The 22,717-nt window shown below is 43.9% G+C and overlaps 3 protein-coding genes across 13 annotated transcripts in view; 1 reads left to right on the top strand and 2 right to left on the bottom strand.

Moving 5' to 3' along the window:
* Positions 1 to 10,844, bottom strand: part of LOC121595783 (myosin-VIIa) — a 31,584-nt gene extending 20,740 nt beyond the window's left edge. The window contains exons 1-2 of one of the 7 annotated variants that reach the window (XM_041919994.1): positions 10,741 to 10,844; positions 7,297 to 7,877 (exon numbers count right to left, since the gene is read on the bottom strand). The gene's annotated coding sequence lies outside the window, so the exon portion shown is untranslated. The other 6 variants (XM_041919998.1, XM_041919993.1, XM_041919996.1 and 3 more) reach the window with 6 other exon arrangements.
* Positions 10,845 to 15,001: 4,157 nt separating this feature from the next.
* LOC121597336 lies at positions 15,002 to 22,705 on the top strand. 5 transcript variants are annotated; one of them, XM_041923018.1, is made up of 4 exons: positions 15,002 to 15,088; positions 16,818 to 17,276; positions 20,545 to 20,715; positions 20,774 to 22,705. In XM_041923018.1, the coding sequence occupies exons 2-4, from the start codon at positions 17,159 to 17,161 to the stop codon at positions 22,387 to 22,389; spliced, it is 1,905 nt and encodes a 634-aa protein (XP_041778952.1). In that variant the 5' UTR covers positions 15,002 to 15,088; positions 16,818 to 17,158; the 3' UTR covers positions 22,390 to 22,705. The 5 variants fall into 5 exon arrangements, with proteins under 5 accessions (XP_041778952.1, XP_041778955.1, XP_041778951.1 ...); XM_041923021.1 differs by lacking the exon at positions 15,002 to 15,088 and adding an exon at positions 15,111 to 15,235 and having other exon boundaries at positions 20,548 to 20,715; XM_041923017.1 differs by lacking the exon at positions 15,002 to 15,088 and adding an exon at positions 15,111 to 15,235.
* LOC121597338 lies at positions 18,921 to 20,342 on the bottom strand. The gene is made up of 3 exons (XM_041923022.1): positions 19,643 to 20,342; positions 19,387 to 19,576; positions 18,921 to 19,321 (listed from the first exon to the last, which is right to left on the bottom strand). The coding sequence occupies exons 1-3, from the start codon at positions 20,113 to 20,115 to the stop codon at positions 19,022 to 19,024; spliced, it is 963 nt and encodes a 320-aa protein (XP_041778956.1). The 5' UTR covers positions 20,116 to 20,342; the 3' UTR covers positions 18,921 to 19,021.
* Positions 22,706 to 22,717: the final 12 nt, after the last annotated feature.

Here is a 22,717-nt window from a genome sequence, read left to right as displayed (position 1 = left end):
GGTGGCGGCCGTCGCTCGGGAACTTCTACTGCAGGCCGCATACTGTTCGGTAGTTAAAATTGCTCATTTTTTGCTCCTGCTGGTGTATGTATATATGTGTAAAGTCTGACGGAGGTTTACTTGTACGTACTTACGGGCAACTAATTATCGGTAATGAGCAGTAAGCCGAAGATGTATTAGAGTGTGCATGTGCAGTTTTTATCGTTTTTTTAAGAGTAGAAAAGAAACATTGAGGCCTTTGGTACAACATTGAACATATAATGTAGTTTTTATGAGTCTAAGGGTCCTTAGCAAAGGTTTTTAAAGACTGTTTTAAAAGAATAAATCACTAATTTATTCACTTTTTTGTATTCATGGGAATTGTGAATCATTTATTACTAAGCTACTAAACACTGGATTAATAATGTAAGACAAACATTCATGTTCTTTGACACACCATACCAACTTATAACGGTAATTTTTGTATCATTGTGACATTTTAATGTCTTAATTAATCTACATTTCACTTGATCTTTATTTATCCTAATTTGTTTGTCAATTGGCAAGCAGCGGTCGGCAAACTTTTTAGGGTAAAATTTTGTAAATTGTAGAGAGCCGTGGACCAGCAAATTGTGCAATTTAATTTTCACAATATCTAAAATTCTACAAACAAAACAATTGTTGAATGATATCAAGCAATACGATTGAGGATATTGTTGGTTTTCTGTAACAATATCATACAAGCAATGATAAAGATTGGTAGTTCATATTCTTAAAATGGAGCTATATCGACAAAATGGGATATTGCAATTGTTTTTCATTATCAAAAACCATTTGAAGCCCTACGCTAAAAGACTTTTTGGAGGAAAAAACAGTGTATGCAACAGAATTGAGCATATAAGGCTTCAATCGTTCACGGCCTCCAAAGAGTCACGAAAGTTTCCCAAAACTATAAAAACTGCTGAAAACCCTGTAATAATAATACAAGTTATCTATGTTACAATAATCAAAGAGGTATGGAATGTCATGCTAAACGATATTCAGTATTTTTTTATTCAAAAAGAACGGCTTCGGCCGTATTTCATTAATATTCAGCATTTTTTATACTAATCGATTCTTCCCGTCTCTCAAAATTAGTCAAATCAATTTGTGGCCCAGATTCAATGTTGCGGCGGGCTGCATTTGACCCGCGTGTCGGACTTTGCCGACCGCTGAGCTAGAACAACATAATCGTCTGTTAACGTTCATGTTCTGAGGAGTTTTTATATTTTTTCTTAATACTGTAATTCATGTTATGAAATGTTCACATTGAGTGCATGTAAAATGTTTATAACTAGGATAGGTTTATAACTTTTGTTCAACATTATTAAACCAAATAGTTAACTTCAATCCACGCAAAATAAAGTGTGTACGACAATAAAATGCGATTGGATTGTGTGAACCTCTTGTCACGTTATTTCTAACCAACAGCCAATGATTCATCCACCCAAAAAGAAAGCTTCTAAACATCACGCTTCACATATTGACATCGCACAACGGTCATGATTTTGGCTAACCGCACGCCAAAGTACCCCTTTCAATCAATCATCATTCGGTCACTGTCAAACCTAATTCCTTCATCACACACATACGGACGGGTGACGATCATGGGATACGCGATCGAGATCGTATCGTAGCCCACTGTCAGCAGAGTGTAGTTTAATCCTTCAGTTTCACGACATTTTTTTTCCCTTCAAACCCCGCAAACTGATCCACTTCGCCTCTAATTGGCTTTCCGGGGGCAACTTTCGCTCGGTCATGTGCGCGCGATCAGCGTCTTAAACGGTGGTGAAAATGAATCGATCGCGCCAGTTTGTCACACGATCGTTGCGTGCCGATTTCTACTGCGAGATACAGTGTGGAGCAAAGGCGCCCCTCCCGCTTTCGTGCTCGTGACGATCGTGCAAAAATTAATCCAATTTAAAGCTTTACAACCAACCCACGACGGGGGTAAACAAACAAGAATACCAAAGGCAAACAGCAAAACAGTCGTAACTTTCCTCGGCTTACGAATCGGGTTGGTTGAGCCATGCTTTCTTCTTCCAGCAACAGAAATGACACCGGCTTGACAAGCCAATTCATTTGCGTGTCGGGTTGAATAATTTATTTCTGTTTTGTTATTCTACTGCAACAAAACACGAGCGTTTCCTCCGCAGTGAAAACGAACAAACGAGAAAGAGAGCTACTTGTAGTGGCATAATGAAATAAGACTAAAACTTCTACCAAAATGAAGCGATTCAACGATACTTTTCCGCACCCGGAAGAAGGTAAGTTCTCCACAAGACGGCGTATATTGTTAGACTCAGGGCAAATGCAACCCAAACCCGAAACGCCTCCGATGCACTGGGACGATTGCACACTAATTCACTTTTCTTTATTGTATGATAATATTAAGTCATCCACCAATCCAGCGGAAGGTGAGAAAGGTTGCCATTGTTTCAACGTTCAGCAACATTTCCGTCCTTTTCTTCCTCACCCCGTTTAACACTTGCTCGCTCTCGATCATGGCACGTACCAACACTCCCCGAGCCAGCTTCTAGCCTATCATTTAGGTTCTTTTACAGATTTAAGATAATCTCGCACGTAACGAGTTGGTTACACGAAACAGCAAACCAAACCAAAAAAAACATCAAGCAACATAATTCGGTAAAAAGTGAGAATATGAAACGATGCTACAACAAACACACTCACACACAAAAATGGTGAAGAAAAGTGTACCTTCAACAAGCGATATTAAGCGATAGCATCTACTCAGCGCTGAAGTGTCTGATGATCATTTCCTGCTTTTTCTTTCTCACTTCACCGACAAACAGATTGTTTGTGCGTGTTTTCTTCTCCCCTCCCCTTCTTGTCTTGCTGGTGGTGGGTCTTCTACAGTTTCACATCAATAAAATTAGGTAAACAAACAGCTGGAAAGCGAAACGTCTCTCTTTGTTCCCAGGCGCATCTTGAGCGTCAGTTTTGGAAGGGAGAGAAAGGGAAGTCAGTTACTCGCCCATACACAATAGGACACATTTGCCACAGCAGGGCAGGGTGATAAAATGTAGGTGTAGGAAAAACTACAAACACACACACACACACACACACAACAATAACAAAAATCATACTTTCTTGCTGGTATTATTAACGGAAATTTAATAACATAATAATGCACACACACACACCGCGCCTTACGCAACGAACGAAATTACCGGCCCCGATGCAATTGCACCGACGATCGACCCGAACGCAAAGGGTTGTGATGTTGTGCACCCGGAAGACGCGCAAGACGGGCGAACAAGTGAAGATTTATTACATTTGCTCGAACATGTTTGTTTCTCCGCTCATTATTTACAATAATTTTGCTACCTACGAGTCATGTGTTACATTTGGTGTGTTGTGTCACCGGTATGAGGGGGTTCGTCGCTTACTGCCTGGAAAAAAGTCTTTCGAATAAACATCCAAAATAAACAAAAAATAAACGTTCGCTTTTTACTGACTGCATGCAGCAATGAGGGTGCCATAAATGTCACCACCGAGGTGCTAAAAATCGGTATGCATCACAAAATTTCACACCTTTTCACCGATTATATGGAAAAGGTTATCTAAGCTGACGAGTTCACCAACAAACTAGCTGCACATCAGCCGTGAAGTGTGTGTGTGTGTGATCATACAGATCGGTCCCGCTGATACAGGGATGATGGAAATATTCTGAGACAGAAGCACGTCGCGGTCTTTCAACCTGTAGGAACAACCTGTCGCACAGTTACCGCTAACCGAGCAGAGCGCGGTTAGCGCCCTAAAATCCAGCTCCAACGAATTCCTGGCCACGCAAGTCACGAGTTTTTATTCTCTTTTGTGCGTGTGTTGCTTTCATAGGTGGTGGTATGGTAACGGGTTTTAGATTCCTCGCCCGGAGGCCACACAGGCACAGGTCATTGAAGTTGACACATGGTTTGAAAGAATGCTTGAGATTAAAGAGATCTCGGTGGCTTTCAAAACCATATGATCAAGTGAATAAAGTTTAAAGAGTCTGCAAGTACACGATACAATATTATAATGTTCAGGTGGCTAAATGTATAAAATAGTTTTACATTTAAGATGAAATATGCAAAACAACAACACAAACTGTATGTATTGAGAAACAAATAACAAAAATCAAATTTGTTCCCAATACTCCAATGCCAAGAGCAACAAACACACAAACGCACACAGATAAAACCGGAAAATAAACCTCAACAAAAACGCATCGTTCCCGCCCGTCCCCATTGGAATGTGGAACCGGAACGATGCGTGGTGGAATCTTCCTCCAATCCGAAACACGTTTTATTTTATGACTATTTACATTCCACCCCGGTGCTGCTGAATCCACCCGTTTACAAATTCTGAATGACAGCGCTACCCATAGCGAAGCGGTCCGGTTGAACTCCTCTGCCTGCTCTACAGTAGATTATAGCTACACAAGGCTTTCATCGCTCTCGCCCCTGACTTTTCTCCATGTCAACCCGAAAGCTAGATAGAAAGAAAGATTTCACCAGCACCTGATTCGTGGTGGCTAGTCACCAACATACACAAACACCTGTGTGCATATGGGAGTGTTTGGATCGATTAACCACGTTGACGTTGAGGGATTGGAGGGTCTGGGTGGCTGCGTGGTGCTAGAGGTTTTGTGTTTGTTTTCTATGCACACATCTATGTAAGTTTCTTCTATGTATGCCATTCACGTTGCTGAATGATTGGAATTAATTTACCATTTAGCAGTCAACCAGCCGTTCGCAATCAATCAACACAGGACAACAGTTCGATGCAGGGCGATAGGCGAAGAGAGTGTGAAAGTTTTGGTCTGTATCTGTATTTCGCTCAGCGCTAATCGAATGAATGCTTAAGCGGAGCTATTTACAATGAACTGATTTCTATTGAATCGTCCTATTAAATTGACACATTTTTAGATGCATAAATAAACACCAATTGTTTATTGAGATTATCGAAGAAGATTACCGTCCTTAGTCATTTTCAGCTAAACAACCCGTATCTAAACTCCTTAATAATTTCTGTTAGGAATTTCAGTAACCAAACCAATTTAAAACATATGTATGATACGGTCCCTCAAGTAATCTTACAAAGGAAGCCACAAAATTTTAAATCACATTCTCAACCACAACCTTACCGCTTAAGTAAGTATCATTTTCCATATAAGCTCAGCATTAAAAATAACGTATGACCAACATGTCATACGTGTGGCAAAGTGTGGCATTCAACCACACTTTGACGGTCTCTCGCCATATTCCAAACCCTCTGTGAGCATTTTCATACACATGCCACATTGCCAAAGGGTAAGGGGAAATGTCCCCTTTTCCACGAAAGTACCAAAAAATGCAAATCACTCCGATTAGGGTTGGTTTTCATATGCATTTTAGGTGCATTCAAATACAGGTAACTGATATGATAGTGTACGCGATTAGTTGGACCAATGGAACGAAATGTCGATGGCTTACTTCCATTACTTCCAACTTATAAGAATGTGGAGTTTTGGTTATTTATTATATTGAGGTTATGGCCTTATATGAGTAACAAAGAAAGACACTAAAGGGTATCGTTCAAAAATAATAAACAAATATCCCGGTCATGGCACCACTCTCTTCTAACGATTTAATACCAAGCAGTCAATTCCAATATCTAATATATATTTATATATGTGTTTACAAAAGATTTTAAATTTGTAATAATTTGTACTATGCTGGTTAGAAACATGATGGACAATTTAGTAGATAAGGTCCTTATATTTATTGAATTAAAACAAAAACAAGAAAATAAAGGAGGAGTTGACTACTGACGATAATTGTATTAAAGATAGGGAACAATCATGTTTTGCGTACTTGTAAGGACTGAGATGCTGTTTGTTCATCATACCTGCATATAAAAAAAAATCATACCTAATCATACCTGCAAAATAAAGGAGGAGTTGACTGCTGACGATAATTTTATTAAAGATAGAGAACAATCATGTTTTGCGTACTTGTAAGGACTGAGATGCTGTTTGTTCATCATACCTGCATACATCATACATTTGAACTTTTGCTGTTGTTTTTTTCAATCACCTTATCACAGTACTTTGTTTGTTTTTTGGGTTTGTGTCTGGTTGTTTGAGACAGTGTAGCTTAGAGACAGTTTTTTATGCTACTATTTTTATTTCCCCATTCCCAACTGAAACTCTTTTATGACTTTTTACTCCAACTGTTAATTTTTTTCAATCCCTCGTCCCCCAAATCATAAGAGACTCTCCCAACCCTCTCTTTCTTCGTTTAATTTTTTTTGCCTACATTACGCGGCGATTTTTTTTTTCTTCTTTTTTTCTCTCTCTACCGATTCTGTTGCTGCAGCCCACTCTGCTGGAATGGGTTTTGTATTGTTCCAGCCGTTTTTTTTTTTCACCGGGGCGTGCGCGGGCTCTCAGACTCGACAAAACTTAGACACGGTACGGCGGACCCGTGTGGCGTATGGTGTGTGTGTGTGTGTGTGTTGTGGTGGTGTAAGTGTCCGTGCCGTGCAGGTGTTTGCTGGTTATTCATGAACCCTCTCTACCGTGACCGATCGCGTTTGCGAGAAAATGGGTGCCGGGACGTGGTCCGCCGCATGGAGCTGCGCTGAGGCCGAATGTAAAATTAACTTTTTCAACAACAAACACAACAAAAGCCATCGGATGGCGACGAAAAACTGCCACCTAAACTGCGTGCGTGTGTGCTTAAGGCCACCCTTACAAGGTTTGGGCCATGTCGGGGAAAATTTCATGTGTGCGTGTGCGGGTTTATGGTTTTTGTTTTCCTGTCGAACAACAGCGCAAACGATCGTAAATCCATTTACAATTCGCAACAAAATGTCGATCGCCGAGAGGGTGTTATGAAATCGAGTTTAATGATGAATTGTATCGTGGAAAGGAAGTAGAATTGTGATTGTTAAAAATACTTTCGAAAGCGATTTGTTTTTTTACGGTTTGTTGTAACAGAGAGTGGAAGGTGTGGTAGATTGGATTGCGAGACTGGTGCAGGAAATATCATAAGCTACAGTTGTTTAATTACATGTTACTGATATTAACGTTTGCCTTTAATTAGAATCGATCAAATTGCCAAATTTTGTCAATTACACAAGCTCTAGGGTGGCTTCTATTGCGTAATTTATAAGCTAAATAAAATTTACTCTTTTTAGATTCTTATTGCAATCAATATTCTTTGATGTTTCTCTAATTAATTCAATGTATTTATTAGATATTGTCTTGATACTTGATCATGAAAATTAACTTACCCTCAATATTTATTGTTGCCAGCTTTCGCACAGAAATGCACAATTCAGGAGTATTTGCGCAGTGATCTCAACTATAATCCCACGAAGACACTCGCTCCCGTTCGCGTAATGTTGCAAAAGATCGTCAAACTGCTGCCGTTTTCATGCACTGCAATTGAGCAGCTTCAACTGAATGACCTTTTGTGCCACACAAACTCTTCCTTTTTCCTGCCCAGTGTTGTTTTTTACCGCAGTGGCAGATGATACGTTTTCATTCTCATTCGCTACTATTCGGGGTGTATTATTTTTAGCCTCACTTCCTGGCTTCCATTGCCGCTATTATCGATCGTACACCCAACTTCACCGAGCGCACGCTAAACTCGCTCATCTAAAATGTGCCGTACAGCCACACCGACACACACTCGTTCACTCACTTATGCTAAGACGTTCTTTGACTTGATCGGGCGAGAAACACTCTCACAGACACACACATACGGACACACGCGAATGGTGGAATTTTCTATCGCTTCTTTTTCCACACCCAACGCTTTCCTTAATGCACGCTCATAATTCTGCAAAACACTACTCGCACCACTAGGGGGCTGTGTTAGAAAATAGTGATAAAACGAAACAACGAAAAAAACCAACACATTAGCATTCACTCACACACACGAAACACGCACAGTTGGAAACATTCTCGCACTGGTACGATTCGAACTTTCGTATCCGATATCCGTGGTGGGCATGTACACGCTAGTATTCCTTCCCTGACAGCAGGGGGGTAAGGGGTGCGCGCCTGGAACCAGGAGGAAAGGAAGAGCTCAAGCCCCATTCCAATCGAGCATCTTTCCCTCTTCTAGTCTTTTGCTTTATCCAGGCCAGCGTGCTGACCAGCGCCGTGTGCCTGTTCTGTCCATTTCTTCCCGGGCGAACATACACAAAAAAACTGCCGTTAATTACGCTGGCAGCAGCACCTTCCATCGATACACACCAACCATATTCCATCCTCCACCCAACCCCCCACCCATCCTACACCCTCCTGCTCCCTCCCTTTCCTAACCCCTTCCAATCCCAGAAACCGGTTCGATCTTCCACCGTTCGAGGAGGTTCGTCGCTTTTTAGAACGTCGAACAACGGTGCAGTCACTGCTGCGCGCATACAGAAGACTTCTTGCGCCGAGGGCAGAAGACGAACCTTCCCCATTGCAGGCAAGTGCGATCTTCTGTTGGCTGTTCGATGCTCGTTGTTGTGTTTCTTATATGTGTGTATGTGTGATTTAGAGAGTGCTGTGTGTGTATGATATAAAGAGAAAAGAAGCAAAACGGAGCGCTTGAAAAGAGAACACAAAACACAATTCAGGCGGGGTGGGGACGGTAACAGAAGTGGTACCGGATCGAAGATCGAAGGGAAATACAACAACAACAACAACAACACTCACCATCCCCGGGGAGAAAAGAAACACGTTCCCAAAGAAGGCATACTTCTCGTGTGACCTGTTTCTTTATGCCGCGGTTCTCTCTTGATTTGAATAAAAATTTCTTTTCCTTTCTTCCTATCGCTTTCCTCTGTTCGTCTTCGCCAAACGTCGGCGTAAACGTGTCCAGGCGCTATAGAAAAGGGTACTGGTTTCGCTGTACCAACATATACAATCAACAACGGGGATGGGGTTAAAGGAAAAATGTCCTCCGAGCTTAATATTTTATCGTTGGAGATTGTTGTTAAGGCAGACGAAACATTACTAAAAAACACGAACAAACAAACGACCATGTTCTGGAATGTTGGATGTAGGTTGAACATCGAGGTGGAAAATCGTTCGGAAGTGAAAATTAACATACACAGCATAACCAACACACATACACAAACACAGCGAATAGCATTTCAGCGTAGGTTAATGACGCAACCAGCCGACGATCTCATCGCATGATCATCATCATCATCACCGCTTCTTTTTTTCCAGAGTGTATTACGGGAGCGCACTACTGCCCATTTGTGTGAAGAATAGTAACACCACCTAAACCCACAACCACACACATACCAACACACACACACGCACGCACTCACTCAAGCAGACACACACTCACTCGTCGTCACCTGATCACGCTAGAATGATCTTTCGGAAGCAGACGAACCGTACCGGAGCCGAAATAGACGTGCAATTAGCGCATCCTCAGGCTGTGTGTCTATTCGATTGCACAAAATTGTTTGGAGTGAATTTTGCTTTTTTCCAAACCACAATTTTCCTTTTGAATCTGTTTTGCCAGTAAAACTCTCCGAAGTACACAACGGTTCCGCACGATTTGATGCACACAGTTGTATTTTTAATTTTTCTTCACACACACACACACACACACACACACGCGCACAAAAACGACACGTACACTTTTCCGGTGTGTTCGGTGGAAAGTATTCACCGCCTAAACCATACCGTCTGCTAGAGCTGCGTACGCATCAAAGGTGTTACTCCAACTGGGCAACGACTGGGCAACCGTCTTCCAACGCACACACCGTGTTCTCGCAGGTGCCACTGAACTCGCTCGTTCACTCAACCTCTCTCTCTCTCTCTCTTTCTGTAACACTAAAGTTCTCTCAGCGATCAGTTTCATTATCTCACTGCTTTCTACGAAACCATTCCCGCGGGGTTTGGTCGCTTTTCAACCCCCTTCGCGCGAATGCACTTTCTTCTCACACAACGTCAGTACGGGAGAGCCGACCAAGCGACGAACCTCGCCGCTCAAATCCGCTCACCGCTGCTCACCGGTGCTCACGCGCGCACTTTCCTGGTACGCACACCCTTACGCGCACAACGGGCGCCGGCAGCTCGCGTGATAATGCACCCTCACCTTCGCTCACTCTCTTTCAACTTCTCTCTCTCTCTCTCTCTCCGGCTCTCCAAGCACCTGTGTATCATCCCTGCTGACAGGTAAGGTACAACCCCCTGTGCCGTGAGGGGTTGACGCTTCACGCAACCGTCCCCTGTACACGCGCGGCCACCGGATTCGAACGTCAAGCTAAATTGAAAAGAAAACCCACACACACACACACACACACACGCATGAGCGGGTACAGCCCATTGAACCTGTCCGTGGCACTGCTGCGTGATGTTCTGGATTCTTGCGGGTGCGGGTTGTCGGTCGCCGGAAGGAAAAGGTGTGTCGATTGGTGAGGTGCCTTTTCACGCTTGACGTACGCTCGGAACGGTGCCGCACATTAGCAGCAGCTCCCTAACCCCCCTCCCCGGTCACGTTACTTCCGGTGTGGGCCCTCGCTTTACTGTGAGGGAGCGAACCAAAACGCACCAAGACCGAGCGATCGGATCCCGGGATTTGTCCGGTTGACAGCAAATGAAACAGTGGGGGAAAAAACAACACAAAACTTTAACCACTAACTGGAGCTATGCTATGTTTCTGGCGCTTTCGGTGAGTCCCACCGCTATGATTTTATGCTTCGTTCACGAAATTCACTTACTTTCGCGCACGCACACCCGTCCGTACACGATGAGTGTGGATTTTCTTTTGCTTGGCTTTTAGATATGGCTCGTTGATGTTTCGCTGCAGACCTACCCCGGTAGGCCTGTGGATGAGCTAGTGGAGTATGTGTGTGTGTGTGTGTGCGTTAGGGAACGAACGGCGACCAACACACTCATGCACACTCATACACAGCGATTACTGCGCGAACAGGTGAGCAAGCGAAGAGACCTTCGCACAGTGGTTCCACCTTCATCGATATCGCTAGCATTTCAAATTATCAGTTATGGACAAATAATACATACGAAATCATTGCAAAGCTTGTTTTGATGTATTTTGCATAAAACAGTATCAAAAATTAACCAGCATTTTTTTATATCTCATACCATGAGAGAGTTTAAGATTTTCAAACATTTTGCTTTGGCTTATTCGTTTATCTATATGTAGTTTTTGTTTCTATTTTATCACACTCGGGCACTCAAGCACTTTTGGCAAATATTATTAAAATTTTGCTAAGAACTGAATTGTATTTCCTTTGATGTTTTAATTTTAAGTTTACAATATTTCAACTATTTATTACAGATACAAGATTTAATTACAGATCGATACCGATTTCGAACCGAAGCTATAAATAAATAAAATAACAAATAGATAAAGAAATAAACAACTAAATAAATAAAATGAATAAACATATAATCAACTGCATCTAGACTTAATTTTTACTATTATACGATTCACCTTTGTGAAGCAAACAGGATATACAGCCTAAATTCACTGAACTTCGATTCCCTGTCAACTATTGAACATGTGCTTTTTAGTTGGCACATTTTCCCAAAAATCTGATTTTTTTTTTCGACATGCCATGAGATGCTTGTGAACATTTTCAAAAACCAGTTTTTCTATACAAACGCTTGCTTTTTAATTGAACTGTCCAACTAGCCGGTCTCATGGTACAGTCGTCAACTCGTACGACTTAATAACATGCCCGTCATGGGTTCAAGCCCCAAATAGACCGTGCCGCCATACGTAGGACTGACTATCCTGCTATGGGGGGAAATCAATAAGTCACTGAAAGCCAACCCCACAAGTGGGTTGGTAGGCCTTGACCGGCATCGGTTGTTGAGCCAAAGAAGAAGAGTCCAACTATCGCGTATTCAACTAAAAAGCGTTGAACTATTAAATTCTGATTGTATCATCCGTATTGAAATAAGGATTCTTATAGGATATTGTTTCTAGGCGTCCGATACACCTAATAATTTTGATTACCGATAACTACCGAAACAGTTAATATTGAAAGCTTGTATTATGTGTACCGTTATGGTTCAAATTGCAAACAGCTTCCGGTCGCTCAATACGTTTCTCCGGCCATAACGCTTTTTAATTTGACATAATTGCCATGATGTACTAGAATTAATTAAAAATGTGTCTGACCTCAAGTAAGCCCTGATGCCTCGGTAAATAAATATTTTATATCGGTCAGTTTACCGCCGAAGGCGTTCTTAGCAGTTTCTGCTAGAACTCCTATTTATCAGATGAATTCAAGTACAACGAAATTCACAGTGGAATTAGCTATCAACGTGATAACAACAGTGTTTTAACATATTGTGCTTCGAATTTCATTAAAACACGTTTTTAATACTGTTCGGAATTCGAGACAAGATATTTTAGATATTTTTTAGACATAATATATGATATTATTATTAGATAGATTAGATATGCCCAATGCCTTGATGGCCGTACGGGAAAGATCGTCAAATAGTGCAGCAGTACTTCGGTTCAATGCATCTATGCATCGGACCATATAAGACATTCAAATCTTAAACTGTATAGTGTGTATGTGAATGTGACGATTAAACACGAAAATTTGAGGCTATCCGTAATTTGTATCATGAAGTTGAAACTGTCTGGTATGTGAGTCTCAATATTTGTTGAAATTTAATGAGTTTATTGAGTTTCGAGTACGATTATTGGAAATCTTTTTTTTCTCATATTGAGAAGGTTTGTTTCGGTTAAGTGATTTAAACAGCTCTGTATGAAAAAATCAGTAGGAACATATTACATACCAAGAATATGTAAAGTGTCTGTAATTCGAAGCAATACGGTTATTCGAAGCAATACGGTTATTCGAAGCAATACGGAAGCAATATTTCGTAAGTAATTGGATAAGTCATAAATGAATAGTATCCACATAAGTAAATGGAAAAGTTTTGAAAACATGAACCAAATTTAAATCCTTGTTTAGATAATGTCCTTGCTACATTTTCAAGTATTTAAGGATATAAAACATGATTTACTTTTTTTTTATTTCTTTTTGCACTTGGAATGAGTCATTTTCAAGCAAAATGGTTCCTGTTAATCATCACCCAGCGATCAACCCGCTGCGGATCGGTTATTAATGTACACCATCCCAAAAGGATCATCTTTCGTCGAATGTTTTACATAGCGCTGCTTCTAGGCATCGAACTATGTTTCCCTCCCGGACTTTCACGGCCCCTGCGGGATGATCTCATCCGCTGGCCAGCCGGTACAGTAAACCGTACGTTAAACTTAACACAGAATTTTAAATCAGAATCTATCGTTTTATGATCTTTCTAAATACGTGAATCAAACTATCGTTGCTCCCGGATAAGCTGTCCTGTCCTGGCGGGATCCGTGTATCCCTCTCGCCATCTTTTAATGAGGTAGTAAAACAATTGCAATAAATTAGGCGCACGCCTTTGGTCGGCTGCCTTTTATGCGTGAAAGTGAGACGCCGCTAAAGCCGGTAGCCAGTTTGCTAACACACACCCCAACACATAGCGGCACAAACCTTTCTTGCGCTAGGATTTTGTGATCATTTACATAGCCATTAAAAAAGCTACCAAACAGCCCAGATCCGCTAGCAGTAACATGCAGTAATCGATACCGTTGAGCAAGTGAGGCCGCAAATTTGTCAGCATAATTTGTTCCTGGGAGAAAGAGGAAGACACGAAGAAGAACGAAAGACGCGCAAACAAAAAAACAAAACACAGAACAAAAAGAGCAAACAAGGTGATTCATCGTTTGATTCGTAACGCGATCGTCAGCGAAGACACTGCCAGCACAAAACCAGCCAATGAATCTAGCAGACAACACAGCGCCAAAATACGTGTCAATGTATAGCTGGATGGTGTCTGCACCAAAAACGCAAGAAGAAAGGCATACAACCATGGATGATTAGTATGCTAATTTATACCTCCCGAATGAAGTTAAATGCACAACATTGCTTCATTCACAACATTCACTCCACTCGGCAATGGAGGCGCATGATCATTTTCATTTTCAGCCACAGCCCGTGTGAACTGCATTGGTGCCAACAGCGGTGCTCTGATTGCATTCGGTTTTGTATAAATAAAAGATGAACTCAGTGTTTTACGAGCAAAAAACCCCGAATCATGTTCACACATACACACACACACGATTACACTTCATCGTTGAATGTTGAATGAATATAATTCGCTTTTTTGTTTGTCCTCTTGATTTCTTGCCACCAGTGCGTGTGTGTGTCGGTATGATACAAGAGTATCCGATTTCACGTGTTCAAAATAATCTGCATATACTGATCCACCGTGTGGATTGTGTAAAAAGTTTGATTGTTTAAAATTGAGAGTTTTTGAATTATATTTATTATTATTAAACTGTCCTTAAATAACAGCAATCAAGATTGAGCTTAATTAATATTGTTCTAAAATTACTTTCTATTGAATATAAATATTCATAATAAAATATTCATGTAATACACACCATTCACCATACCGATTCAAATCAATACTTTTCGCATAACTACTAGCAGACACCGAATTTGACCATAAACCGGACCATGTAACGAGAGAACATCCTGAAATTGTGCAAATTAGCGAGCATCTCCCGCTTCACCCTCCAGCACTTTCGATTCTCAGCTCTCCGGCTGAAACCGTCTAAAATCTCCACTCTTCCAGAACTGGTTAAACAGACGAGCAAACGAAAGGAGAAGAAAAAGAAACGAACCCACCCATCGGCAAACACCCCAAAATCTCGCACCGTCCGTACGCAACACGTTCGGACATCTCGTCATCCGCGCTTGATCCATGCACGATCGATCGTCTCAATGATCGCCACAGACAGACACACACACACACACACACATCGTGTGCGTTCAGGTTTCTCTCGTGCTCGGTGGTATGGAGGGTTGTTTTTTTTGTTGCTTCCCAACATCGACGTATAAATGCGAGACTCACTGGCGACTCTGCCTTCATTCCGTTGGTGGCCGGTAGATCAAACTCATCCCTGCGTTCGCGCTAGGGGTTCGCGCTCAGTGGCTTAGAATTACGCACAAAAACCCGCGATCGTCGGTACGTTGCAGAAAGGGTAATTTGTGCGCTCAATAGGGATGCTGTTTGTGTGTGTTTGTGTGTAGTTGCTAGAGAGGAAAAGTGTGTTTATTGATTCCGATATCGTGCAATCTGGTGCAAGTTGTCTGCGAAACGAAAAACGAGCAAGTGAGTGAACCAACTACCACTGCCGATAACCTTTGAATAATGAACACAACCAAGCCGACCTTTACTGCAACGGTTTGCCCGAGCTCGATCGTGCATTGTGTGTGCGTAAGAAAATATTGATCATTGTGATAAGCAACTCAAAACAACGCCCCGTGTGCACGCGAACTCACCGCACAGCCGGCATAGCATTAGTTCCGGTCAGTTAAAGCATTAGTGTGAGTTTGCTGTATTGCCGTCTGTGTGTTGTTCGTTCCCTTAACACTAAACACTGCACGGCAACGTACCGTTGGCGTAAAGACAAATAAAGCAATAAGAGACTTATGTTTATTTTGCCATCAATCGTTACAATTACCGATGCTTTTCTGGCAAAACAAGCAACATTATGCAATCGTCTTAATATGCTGTACTTGAAGTATTAATCTGAAACTGTAATAGATTACTGTCAGTGCTATTAAGATGCTTAAGTAAGCTTTTTAAAAAATAATCTTCAATGAAAATTAGTGCTAGCATGTGCATATGAGTGCTGGAAGTAATGCAAAATTTAAATAAAATCCTATAACATTTAATTTAAAAAAAGTATTGCTAAAGAACTAAATAAACATAGTTATCTCTAAAAAGGCTTCTCCCCCGTTCATTGAACCTTAATATGTGTTAATTTAAATATTTATTCCAAACAAAATTCGGATTATTCTTCACACAATCGACCGAAAGAATTCAATGCGTCGGTAAGCGATGAACCCCTATAGACGCAATAAGAAAGCGACCAGTGTACACGCCGGCCAAAACATTCCTTCAGTTCCGGTACGCACTTAACAGCCGACCTTCAACTTTTTAATCGACAGAGACTACCAGATCGATACAGTGTGCGGCCGCGTAAGCGTGCCATCCACCGCGTAGACCTTGACATATTAAAGGCGAGGCACAATAACAACAATGATCGGCTCCGTGTCCAGCTGAGACGGAGACGGCGCTGAGACTCCCCGAGCGTGCTAACTGCCCGCTACTCGTGCTAACGCGCTACAGTGCCCCACGCAAGAAGCGTCCCCATGCCTGCATCTTCTGCATCACATTTAAAAGGGGGATTAGTGGTTTTTTAGTGCACAGTTATTGGAGACATCTCGTAAACTTCGCCCATTCAAAGTGACATTAACCATCGGATTAACGCGCGAAGGGAGGGAGCGAGGGTGAACTGAGAACGAAGATGGGAAAGGTGTCCGAGCCACGTAACGTTGAATCTAGATCCGCCTTCGCGAACTGGTTTCTGCTTTCACAGATTCACAAGCGTCTTCACAAGCGGTGACTTGTGCGCACGGTTAAGGCACGAACCTATCCCACCGGCATCATTATGGGCTCGCTTGTTGTGCATGCATGCTGGCGATGGAGAGTAGAATCAACAGCCTTAACACGCACACACACACACACTCTAGCCAGCATTCCGATACGCCAATAACCGAGTCAATCACCGCGCCGATCAAGTCACGTGCGGATACGTGGCGCGCCACGCACCGCGTGTGTAGCTTAAATCGCTCCCGTCTATCAACTGCATTTGTTTATTTATTCTTCTCTCTTTCTCTCCCTACAGCTTCAATTACAGAGCCACACCGCTCTCAACACATACCCGCCCGGGGCATCAGCCACCAGGCACGAGCTAATTAAGCTGTAACCTTTGCCGATTAGCCAGTGTGTGGGCAGGGCGCAACACAATCAAATTATCCAAACCCTACGTGCCCTCGGATCGCACGCGCGCTCGCACACTGTGAGTTTAAACTTCGTTCGCTAAATCCGTTAACGGAAGCGCAGCACAGCAGACGCGACCGAAGCAGCAGAGCAGCTTTTCTTCCCGGGAACATCTCAATCTACGGCATCGAACGCCGACAGACCGGCTGGCGTTGATCACGAAGCCAAAAGCGCCACGGTGGAAGGATGTGGAGCTACGAGCGCGGCGGTAGTGCTGGTGTTGGTGATGGCGCACGGAGGAACGTAAATTTATGCAAACTCATAACGACCGCCGCAGCGATAGCAACGACCGTCCTTGCCAGAGGTAAGCCCATCTTGACGGAATGCGAAAGGGGACGGGATGGAGGAGACAGAGCGAAAGAGTATAAGAGAGTGGAGGATCAGGCAGCTATTTCTGTCCAATGCAGATCCGGGGCGTTAAACCATGCTTATCTACGACACTTTAAGACTTTGCTTTGCTTTTCGTGTCATATTCTTTGGAAGTTATTGAAAATTGGGCGCCCAAAGAAAGATTCAGTGCGCAGACTTGTGTTGGGTTGGGCGAAAAGTTGTCAAATTTATGATTAGATAAAACTGCACCATTATGACCATTTCACCGTGTTGAATATTAATGTATTAATGTATGTAGTATCACTAGAAATGATAAATTTTAATCATGAAATAATAATGCTAAACATGACTCTGTGATCCTAAGACGGCACAAGGTTGAAACAAATTGTTTCTTTCTAAATTAAAACTTGAATTTGTACTTGAAAAATTTTATCTCATTCCACCGTCTCAGTAGTATTCTATCATTTAAATCCAACTATTGCCATTTCGAGCAAGTTCGAGAGTATAGCTGCCTTTAGAGCCCCAGTGAAATTAAACGTGAAATTTTGGGGGTTTTCTGCTATTTCAATTTGATTATTTAAATAAATTTTTGTCAGAACATAGCTTATAGTACACCAAAATAAAGGACATTCAATTCCCCAACTATCTAGACTATAAAAAATATTGTCTTAATTAATTAAATGTATTTCCTTGTGATTCCCCGCTTTGTTCACGGTGATAAAATAATCGTCAGCGGGGAATCACAAGGCAATGTATTTCATTCATTCTTTTAATATGTTTTAGAAACTAAATTGAATATTGAATTGGAATTGAATATCCTTTCTTTTGACGTACGATAAGCCATATACTGATAAATACTTAATGAAATATAGCAAATTAACCAAAATTTCACTTTCACGCAAGGTCTAAAATCGTGGAGATTAACCCACCGATCGCTCCAAATTGCATCATTTTAATGAAAACATTTAAATAATGCCACAACTTTTCATTCAACCTTATCACCAACAAGCTGATTGTGACGGACCACTCGTCTTACATGCATAATCAGCTCCCCTTTTTTGCAGCTCCAAGCCAAGAATCTCGCGTTCGCATCAAACGAAAGCAGGCCCGCAATGAAAACGAAACACCCCAAAACTAAAACACACACACACACATACACACCCACAAATTCAGCCACACTAATCGGCTGATTTATGGTCCAATCGATACTGAAACTGATCGCCATTCGGCGGTTCGCTTGCTGCGCTGCTGCCGTACAATCATTCATAAAATTTAACGACCTGTTAGCGAATCCGGGATGAGCTGCAGAATAAATGTATCGAAATGGGGAATTAAAGCGGAACCGGAGTTCCTGCTCGTTCACACATGCTCTGCATAATGTGGTTCTACCACGGGAAGGGCGGGAAGGAGGGAGGGCGGGGAAGAAGGAGGTATTTGAAGACGATACCAAGCCCACCGTAGTGGCTGTCAAACGTGTGAGGTCGCGCTCGCGTAGATGATCGTGCAAAAAATTAGAAATTCACAGCACATAATCGTTCTTAACGAGGTAGGGAAGGAGAACGGGTTGCGTGGCGGACAGGATCAGTTAAAATTCAATCGCGTTCGGTAACAAATTCACTCACGTGCCTCACGATGCATGATTTATGTCAAGAATCCAAAGAGTTTTACCTATCCATTGCGCCAAACAAAAGCACGAGTTTTTAAGCCGTACTGTGCGTGTTAAAGAAAGCGAGAGTCGGATAGGAGTTGCTGGCGCTGCTTATCTTCATCCTCGAATATCTTCAGTATTCGATTGATCCATGGTTCTGCCACCGTTAAATCCACGAGCGTAAGTTTGCCAAACACTCGCTCGTACTTGGTGCGATCCGCAGTTAGCATTCCAACGAGCGAATGATCGCAAAGCAGCGCATAGTCCTCACCGTGCGGTGCTGTGGGACGCGTTCGGAGACAGATGTGATCGATGGGGCACAGTACCTGAGCACGTTTGAAGGGCAATGGACGGGTGGTCCAGGAATACATCTGACATATGCAAGACATGACAATAGAATCATTTGACTGGACAATTATAAAACACTTGAAATTACCTCAAATAACGCATAGTCCTCCTGAAGAACGTACAACGAACAGTCATCCAACGAAATGGGCATCGTATTCCGAACGTTTGCCAAATGAAGATCAGCTTCCTGAGAACAGGATTGCGGTTGTAGACGAATTGCTGCAAGATTCAGTTCCTTGTTCAGAACTACATCCGTAACGGTATCAGTCACATCTAGGCTACAAACCGAAGAACGAATTGAATGAAACGACAATCAACAATACCTTGTACTACGAACGACTTACGCAACATTTTTGAGCCAACATTCGAGACGAATAAGCAGCACATCCCTTTGCAACCAGTAGCCGGGACACAGCAGCTCCATCCCAAACTCATCCTCCTGGTACAGCAGTGCCGAATACGGCGTATACGAAATCTTAAGCCTTGGTGCGAACTCTCCCGAGTACAAATGCTCTTCCGAGATGTAAGCTGATGTATCTTCCTCTGGGTTACCATCAGTGGGGTTGTTAGCCGTCGTCTCCATTTCAGCGAAATTCGGAGGCGTCGTAAACCACTCTTCGTAGGCAAACAGATCCTCCTCGCTCATATGCGTACTATCCGTGGCGTCCAACACTCCGGGCGGTTCAAAGATGTGGAAATCTGGGTACCGCTCCTCGATGTTGATAATCGTTTCGTAGGGAGACTCCGTGAATTGATCCAATGCATAATGGCATGCAAATATGAGCGTAAGATAGAACCAGACAAAGCGTTTCTTCATATTGAGTTTAAGTTAAGTTCAACGGACTGCGTTCGCGAAGGAAATGTGTTGACAACTGTGCAAAAACTGCTCTGAGATCTATCATCTCAACATCCCAATGGTTACTTGGATCATTCCACACTCTGTTGCTATGACGATGAAATTGAAAGCAAACTGCTCACTTCAAATCCACTTAACCCCAAAATAGAACTAGGTACAGGCGGTTTGGGGATTTCTGCAGCGCCCCAAAGCACATTCAAAAGCCCACACAGCACATTGACGTCAGAAGAAGAATTCATTTCAAATCTCCAAAACTAGTAAAGTCCGGTTTAAAGCATCGCGCACATCAACAGCGCGAAACCCAATTTCGATGACGACATGGCCCTCAAAACTCGTGTCATTATATTTGTGTTCCCTTGCTCATTTCCATTCCCGGTTTCTTCCCAACAGCAGCTTCTTCGCTGGAGGTGATGTGCACGCACAGTGACAGCTACTTCTACTCCATCCCGGGATCGCGCTGCACCGCCTACTACCGCTGCTACCAGAACCAACCGATCCAGTACAGCTGTACCGATGGGGCAATGTTTGACTTTTACCAGCAACGCTGCGTCCGCACGGAGGGTAAGCAAGTTTTCACCGTATCCAACGGTCAAATAATGTTGTTCTGCTCCCTTCACAGGAACATGCTACGAAGCGGTCTGCATCGGCAAAACGAACGGACTGTACGCCGACACGTCCCAGGGCTGCCGGCGAGCGTACCGATGTCGTGGAGGCAAAATCACAACCATTGAAGGTCCCTGTCCGCTGGGGATGCTGTTTGATTCCGCAACCAACGCGTGTGCCCCGGAAGATTCGGTCGCTGTTTGCGAAAGCCCAGAAACGACGGCCGCCACCATCCGGTACGAGGCTGATGCGCGCTGTTACGGGCTGTCGGATGGAAATCACGTCCTGCCAGGGGATAGTGCCAATTGCAAGAAGTATCTTCACTGCCGCAACGATCAGGTTGTGGATGTGCTGGAGTGTCCACCAGGCTATCGATTCGACGAACGCACCCAACGGTGTCGTCTGTCCAACCAGGGATCAAACTGTCGTACCTCCTACCAACCGCAACAGCTGGCCGATGAGAATGGTTGTAGCTATCTGCCGGACGGGCTCCATCTTGCCGCCACTTCGCACGACTGTCGAGCGTACGTGAAATGCCAATCCCGTCGGCTGGTCAGCCGGCACGACTGTCCCCCGATGACGGTGTTCAACGGGCAGCAGTGTGTACCCACCTTCCTGTACCACTGTCCCCGGCTCGATCCGCCCGGTGATATCTGCCACCAGCGGCACGACGGCTACCATGTAGATCCACGCAAAGGCTGCGCTTACTACGTGCGTTGCCAGGGGCAACGGACGGTCGAGCAGCACTCCTGCCCGAACGGGTTCCACTACGACCCGGCGGAGAGTGCCTGCATCGAGTCTGCGCTGGACACCGCCTGCCATCGCGTCCCGTACTCTCCCGACTGCATACAGCGAGCGTCCGGCTACTATCAGGACCTTACCGCCATGGATGACGACGTGTCGCTGAGCCCGTGCCGGGCGTACTTCCACTGTCACAACGGGGCGAGGACGAGCTTTCGCTGCCCGTACGGCTACCTGTTCGATGGGGAAAACTGTGTCGCCCAGGGCGCCAGTGCGTACCAGTGCCCGGTAGAGGACGTTAACTCCTGCCAGGGCAAACCGAACGGGTATTACAAGGATGCGCGCGCCGGCTGCCGCGCGTACCATCTCTGCACGAACGGGCACAAGATCTCGTACCTGTGCGAGCAGGGGCAAATTTACGCCCAGGGTAAATGCATCGCCGGGACCGTGCAGGGCGTGTGTGACGAGCCGGATACGCCCTGTGCCGGACGGCCCGACGGGTACTACCAGGACCGGGACACCCAGTGTCGCCAGTACTACTTCTGCCAGCGGGGCGAGAAGCTGCAGACGCTTACCTGCCGGGGCAGCAAAATCTTCGACGGGCGTAGCTGTGTCCCGCCGGACGGTTACACCTGCCCGGCGGCGGGTGTGGACGATGTGGATGCGGCCGCCAGCGAGAACTGCATCGTGCGCCACTGTCACGAGCCGGTCTGTGCGAAGGGTGGCTTCTTTGCGGATTATGATAGCGGGTGCGAGCAGTACTTCTTCTGCATCGATGGCAAGCAAAGTGTGCTGAGCTGCTCCGACGGGTACGTGTTCAATGGGGAGCTGTGTGTGCCGCGGGCGTCCTACTACTGTCCCCGGTACTGTACACCGCCGGAATCGTGCTAGCGACGAACGGGGGCCTTGTCTTTGACGTTCAACGCTGTAACGCCAGACTGGGCCATGCCTGGAGTGGAAGGAAATGCAAATACTCTTCACCAATCACACACACAAACGCCCTGCCCTAGGATAAATAGGTTCTTAATGCTTAAGTCTTGCTAGCCAAGCTAAATGAGCCACGGTGACCGTCATCAGTGTGCTCATTATACAATGTACGTTTGAATTCAAACACTCTTCGTAAGCGGCTACTGTAGCTGTACCATTATTTATATACTGCTGTACATGTTACCTTGTTTTGCCAAATAAATTGTTTCATTTATTTCATCGAAAATGTCCT

This window comes from Anopheles merus, chromosome 3R (assembly GCF_017562075.2).
Source record: "Anopheles merus strain MAF chromosome 3R, AmerM5.1, whole genome shotgun sequence".
Taxonomy (NCBI): Eukaryota; Metazoa; Arthropoda; class Insecta; order Diptera; family Culicidae; genus Anopheles; species Anopheles merus.
Note: the sequence above shows the minus strand (reverse complement) of the source record. Positions and strands in the feature narration are given on the sequence as shown.